The sequence below is a fragment of the Musa acuminata genome, chromosome BXJ3-11, assembly GCF_036884655.1.
Source record: "Musa acuminata AAA Group cultivar baxijiao chromosome BXJ3-11, Cavendish_Baxijiao_AAA, whole genome shotgun sequence".
In the NCBI taxonomy this organism is placed as follows: domain Eukaryota; kingdom Viridiplantae; phylum Streptophyta; class Magnoliopsida; order Zingiberales; family Musaceae; genus Musa; species Musa acuminata.
The window spans coordinates 2,874,373-2,881,412 of NC_088359.1; the positions used below are offsets into that span (position 1 = coordinate 2,874,373).

At 37.7% G+C, this 7,040-nt stretch overlaps 1 protein-coding gene across 1 annotated transcript; it reads right to left on the reverse strand.

Annotated features, from left to right (window-relative positions):
• Positions 1 to 764: 764 nt before the first annotated feature.
• Positions 765 to 3,011, reverse strand: LOC135652302 (subtilisin-like protease 4). The gene has a single exon (XM_065173140.1). The coding sequence runs from the start codon at positions 3,009 to 3,011 to the stop codon at positions 765 to 767; it is 2,247 nt and encodes a 748-aa protein (XP_065029212.1).
• Between the last annotated feature and the right edge of the window lie 4,029 nt (positions 3,012 to 7,040).

Below are 7,040 nucleotides of genomic sequence, written 5' to 3' on the forward strand. Positions count from 1 at the left end.
AATTGTATGCTTATATTGAGGATATAATATAAGTATCTAATGACTAAGTCTAATTTGTTTATAAAAGAACTAATGCATATAATTTATATGATTTAAAAGTCATTTTATTATCCATAAATTATAAAAAAAATATATGTGTTATTAATTTGAAACATATGATTTAAATAATTATGTATTATATTATAGAGATTTATTAATTTATATTATCTGAATTTATATGAAAATATCTATTCAATATTATTTTTGAAAAGCATTAAAAATGCATGATTAGTATTTGGAAGGATATATGATATCATCATATTTAAAATGACATGCAAAAAGATTTACTTACTTAAACTCTTAATTTGGAAAAGTTATGTGTTACTTTGGATGACACTATTGTTGTTCAGTGAGTATGATTATTATATATTAAAATATATTTTAAAAAGACTAATTTCTTTTGGGTCCTGACACCTATATCATGACAGTTAAAATGGTTTTTAGCTTATCATTGGGATATAATACTATTCGTAGTCATCAATGCTACTATAACTTCTATTGTAATGTCTATATCTTAGTTACACTTATACTTGTGAGCTCTTAACTATATTTATGTTTATTTATAAATAAGTTTACTGAGTCATGATTTGAAATGCATATGAATTTTAAGCATTGTAAATTGTATAAATATGAAGAAAATATTTGATATGCATGCATATTTGAAAAACATATATTTAATCAAATCTCGGGACAAATAATATTTATACAATGTGCACGTGCATGCATTACTTCAAGAGGATGGAGATTGGGCTTCTAACCACGTGCTTCCTCGACACCCACCTCAGTTGCCCACTGACTCTGCCCGATCGACCTCCGCTTCTCCAGAAGCTGATGCTGAAGCTTTTCTTCTGGTTCACCTTCTTGAACGACAGCGTGGTTGGCGTAACCCTCGCCGACACCCCCTTCGGCATGTCGACCTTCACCGCGTAAATCGACGTCGGCTTCCCCACATTGGTCACCGTCCGTGCGTAGCTGACCGACTTCGAACTGTTCGCCCGCAGCTTGACCGATATGGAAGGGTAGTTCAGCTCTCCTTGGGAGATGCTCTTAAGAGACGAGCAGCGCACGGGTTTGCGAGTTAGGGCGCTAACAGCTGAGTCATTGTAGCCGAGGCCACAAAGATACGGAACGTAGTCTTCCTGTGTGAGGTCGTAGACGAGACCTGGATCGATGGCCTGCCGTGGATTCACGTGACCCGCGCCTACGGCGAAGAGGTCGGCCGGGTGGTGCAGCTCGTCGAGGATCGGCCCTCCTGTGTTGTCCGTCACGGACGCTGTCGTCATGATCGCCGATTTGATCGCGGCCGGCGACCAGCCGGGGTGCGCTTTCTTGATCAGAGCTGCGATGCCGGAGAGGTGCGGGCAGGACATGGAGGTGCCGGAGATCAAGGCGAAGGCCTGGGAGTTCCACCCGGCGAGGATGTCGACGCCTGGCCCGATGATGTCCGGCTTCAGGATCCCCGGCGTGATTTGGCTGGGCCCGCGGGAGGAGAACGAGGCCACATCCGGCGAGTGGGGCCTGCGCATGACGGTGCCGTGGTAGATGATGTTCGCGATCGGGGTAGAGGTGGAGTTGATGTAGGACTGGATCTCGAGTCCGTAAGCGTATGGAACCACGGATGTCGGGAGCACATGGTCGTCGGCTATGATCGTGTACCCGTCTACCGGATAGTTCATGACGATCATCCCGGCACCGCCGGCTTTCTTGACGACTTCACTCATTTGCACACTGTCAATGACGCCAAGCTGGCACAACACCATCTTTCCGCGGACGTCCACACCATCTAAGGTGCCATTGATGCACATGTAGGCGCCATCTTTAGCCGTGACGAAGCCGGGGTAAACGAGAGGTAGCATTTTGGGGTTGAAGGAACGCGGCCGGTGCAGTGATTCCCCATAGAGCTTTCGTCCGTTGCCGAGCTTCACGGAGGCCAAGAAGAGGCGGTCTGTGGTGCTCGCTCCCACCGTAAGTACCCACGGCGCATCGTTATTCACGGAGCCAGGATCGGGCCCCTCGTTGCCGGCGGAGCAGCTGATGAAGACACCTTTGCCGATAGCGTTGAAGGTACCCTGCGCGATCGGGTCCGAGTGGAAGGGAATTGGGTCGGCGCTGATCGAGAAGGAGAGCACGTCGACCCCATCGTCCACCGCGGCGTCCATGGCGGCCAACATGTCGTGACCCATGCATGCGATTTCGTCGCACACCTTGTAGGCAGCGATGTGAGCACGGGGAGCCATCCCGGCAGCGACGCCCGGGGCGAACCCGTTGACGTTGGCACGCTTCACGAACGCCCCGGCGGCGGTGCTCGACGTGTGCGTGCCGTGACCTTCTTCGTCGACGGGCGTGCCAGTCGACCGACGGTCGCGTCCGTCGTGATTGATGAAAGACCTTGCACCGATGAGTTTGTTGTTGCAAGCCGACGCCTTCAAGTCGCAGCGCCCCTTCCACTTGGCCGGCGGCGGCGGCATGCCGTGGTCGTCGTAGGAAGGATGGCCGGGGGTGACGCCGGTGTCGAGGAGGCCGATGATGATTCCTTCGCCCATGTTGCTCTCGTTCCACACGCCGTGGCTCCGGAGCCTCAGTCCCAGGAACTCGGGTGTGTGTGTTGTCTTAAGGCGGTAAACACGGCTGGGGTAGGCGTGCAGAAACCAGTCCATCGTCGAGATTGCCTCCACCTCCCTCGGGGTGAGCCGCGCAGCGAAGCCCGTCATGACGTTGCGGTAGGAGTAGATAAGGCGCGAGCGCGGGTCACCTTCTTCAGACGCCAGTCCTAATGGTGTAGCTGCACTCTCCAAGAGAGAGGAGTACCAATCGCTCCACTGTTCTGCGACATCGAAGTCCACCTTCTCGGGGCCCTTGACGTGAACAATGTAAGCCTTCGGCTCCTCAGAGCCGTCGACATGCAAGCCGGAGCGGAGGAAGGAAGCACAGAGGTAGAGGACGAGGGAGAGGGCATGTTTGCTGAGAGACATTGCAGGGATGATGAGATGCACCACAAAGCAGTGGAGGATGGATAATTAAGAGTGCGGCAGAATACTCGATTTAGTGACGAGTAGCTGTTTGCCAAACCGCAGGAAACTCGATTAGGAAATGGATCTTCTATATCAGGAAAAGATTTGTTTGCGCTGAACCAGAATCTAACAGCTGCGCGGACTGTTTGTGTTGGATTTTTTAATCTGTGCTGAACCAGAATTAGATTTGTGACATGGAAATTTTTCTATGGACATATAATGAATTTTGTTTTTAGAAATACCATAATAAGAGGATAGGTTCCATTAAATCTTTCTTGTAAATGCCTTTTTTGTAGTCATCATTTTTTTTTTATATTCTACTATTGAATCCATTGATTACTATTTTTCTCAATATCCTTTCTTTGTTTTGTTTTATTCTACTATTGAATCCATTGACTGCTATGTTCCTTAATTTTTTTTTCCTTTGTGGATTGAGTTAACAGTTAATGGCTTAATGAGGATTAGAATTTTGGTCGTTAGAATTTTCTAAGTTTTGATTGTTACTGACTTTTAGTGGTATGCAAGGAATGATATGATTTTTAATAATGTCTAGAATACTAAAATTATTGAAATTATTGACCAATTATTGTCCCTATTTTGTACTTGTCTGATTAAGCAATAATAAAATTTTATTTTAATTTTAAAAAAATAGCTACCGATCACAATTCGATTTAAAGTAAAATCGAATCGATTATGTGGTTCGCTAGTTTCAAATCGAATTAGAATGGTGTTTTAGTTTTGGTTCCTAGGTCTAAAAAATTAGAATAATTGATTTCGATTCTAATTCGAGTTAGTATGTAATTTTAAATTTACAAGCCTTTCATGTTAAGTTAAGATTTAATATACAAATAATTTAAACTAAAGATTGTATGGACACCAAAATCATAAGAGTGTATAGAAGGAAGTACCTAAAATATAAAATAATAATAATGTTTTGAGTTTTTAAAATATGATGAACAATTAATTTCATATATATTTCACTTTTAGGTGAAATATTAATATATTCTGTATTTACTCAAAATTATTTATATAAGACTAATACCATTCTTATGAAATAATTTTGCTATATTTTGGTATATAAAATTAAACTATAAGAATATCTAAAATAGTATAATTCTACTCATCACACAATTAGTCGAAATAAATTCTTCTTTGGGATTATCTAAATATCCAAGTTATGTTAGTCAATATGAATATTATTTTTTAATATAATTTTATAAGTTATTAGTCTAGGCCACTTTAGTAACTATAAGACTAATATAATAATATAAAATATAGTTTTAAAAAATTTATAATTGATAAAATATTTATTATAATTTATATCTCATAAACTAATCATCCTAGGCCACCTTGATAATGGTTAGTAAAATAAAAATTAGAAGTATAAGTTACAAATGATATTTACTAATTTTTTGTTAATCCAATTTATATTAAAAAAAAGTTCAATACTAATAAAATAATAATTATATTAATTCTTAAATATTATTCAACATAAAGAAAAACTCATATGATGATAATAATCATGAAAAAATAAAAATTCATGACTTTATGTGAAAATACATATCATTTCATAATTTCAAGATATATGTATGTGAATAACTATACAAATATCTAAGAATTTTCTAATATACTATATGAGAAAACTTTAAAAGAAATTCATAATTTATAAAATTTTAATTCTGTAAATGACCTAAATGGGCTAATCAATCTTATTTAACTGGACATCCCGAATTGAGCCAATCAAAATTGGACTAAAATAATTGGACTATCATTGTCCTAACTACAACCACCTGACACATATATGAATGTTACCACCAGCTTAGAAAATCACTACTATCGTGACACCCAACAGTCTAGTTTGTGACACCCAACGCAACCCAATGAGCCTCTTATTCATCGCATTCATTGCCATATGTGTGACACAGTCAATCCACTGACTAGTGCCTAATTGCATTATCCACCACAATGATGAGTCAATCTCATCTTGTGCATTGTTCTCCCTTGCAACCTATCGATGTTAAATCATAAATCGTGATTCCCACTTGCAACCGTCAACCACTTAAAATTGCCACCCTCCTATGTCATGTATGCAGCATCACCTGTAGCCAAGTCATACCGTCCCAGCCTACCTACAAGGCATCCCCTTTTTATCGTAACTCTCTTCCGTGACATTAAGTGACCATTGTATAGTGTAGCACTATCGCATGCAACAATGACGCCACCCAAAGCAATATCTACCCATGGTGGCAATCATCGCATGTAGCACCACTGCTTCACTCAATAGTAGTTGCTATACACATCACTACCACCTATGAGTTCCTCCTCTGTTGCCCATAATGGTAACTAATGACAATAGCATCGTCGCCTACACAACTACTACCCATGCTAGGGCTAGTAACCATAGTAGGTTGCCAGCCTCCACAATGATGTTACTAATAGCAAGCTACCCACGACAGCCTGCAAACTAAACATGAGTAGCATGTCATCCTCGACTCTACGGCGAGGAATCTTGCATCGCCCGTAAATAGATGACAAAACAAATTAGATAAGAAAATATATTAATAACACAGATGGATCATTCAAGTATCATGTTGAATTTTGAATTTTGATGAAAAATTTAATTAATGAGTTTATGGACTAATATGATTTTGAGATAGTGACGTAGGAAATACATCGATCAGGGACTTGAACCATTGAAGAATATTCATATTAAGGGGGTTAAACATCGATCAGGGATATAACGTGACCATAGTTATTAATATTGTTATACCTTTTATTTTGACATATTTAACTTAGCTCTAATTTTGTCTATAAATTCTTAACTATATTTATGCTTATTTGTGAATAGTTAATGGCAAGTTTGCATTACAATAATTTATACTCTTGTATGTGACATTAGTTGTATTTATATTTTAATTTAATTATATGTGACATTACTTGTACTTATTACTTTACTTATAAAAATATATTTAAATGTATTATGATATGAAAAGTACTGTAAGCATTTTACGTGTCTTCAAATATATATGAAGCTCATGTAGAAATATTTTGTATTTATGTATATTGATAAAAAAATTATATATTTTAAGTTATGACTTATATGATTATCTCTTAATTTTTCAAATATGAGGAGTAGCTCATTTGTTGTTATGGATCAAATGACAATTAAGAGTCTTGCACACTATTGTACATTCAAATTATTTTATACATATATCATTTGGAATGAAATGTTTTTGTTGAATTCATTGAATAGATTATAATACATCCTTCTAGGTATTATAACACGTAATATCATCCTTGTAGGTACTAATTGATCGTAGAATAATGATAAAATAATTTCTCCAAAATACTTAAGCTGAAGTTGATAATAATACATTCGTCAAACCCTTATAAGTCAATCTTAATTTTGCCCACTATCGATATGGGATTAATCAAAGATATTATAAGATATGTTCCCAAATATTTGTCCGATACTATTTAAAAAGTAGAAGGAATCGAACAAAATCAAAAACTAATTTAACCACCAAAGGACATCGTGCAAAAAATACCCTCAATACAATTTTATAGAATTCAGTATCTCCAAAGTTAGATGAGTGCACCGTCAATATAATGTTATAATTTTAATTTTAAAAATATTAATCTAATAGTTGATTTAATCCGATTAATCAAATTGACGCTCAATTTAATGTTATAATTTCACAAATAACATGAACCTAATTTTATAAATTGGATTAAGATTTAAATTTAATTTAATTAAACTAAATGAACTAAATAAGTTTTTTTTTAATTTATATATTTTTTTAAATTGTTTAAAATGATAAATTAATCAATTTTGAATTATTTTTTTAGATAGATCTGAAATGATTCTGATTTAGACTCTTAATGATTTATATATTATAACGGCATGTTAAACAGTAATATTTGACTTCGTTATCTTTATTGTAACAGTCATTTAAAACGTTGCTTTTCTCCTGTATATATGTACGTCTC

Excerpts from the sequence above, each read along its gene's own strand:
- LOC135652302 (XM_065173140.1), bottom strand. The coding sequence starts at position 3,011 with ATGTCTCTCAGCAAACATGCCCTCTCCCTCGTCCTCTACCTCTGTGCT.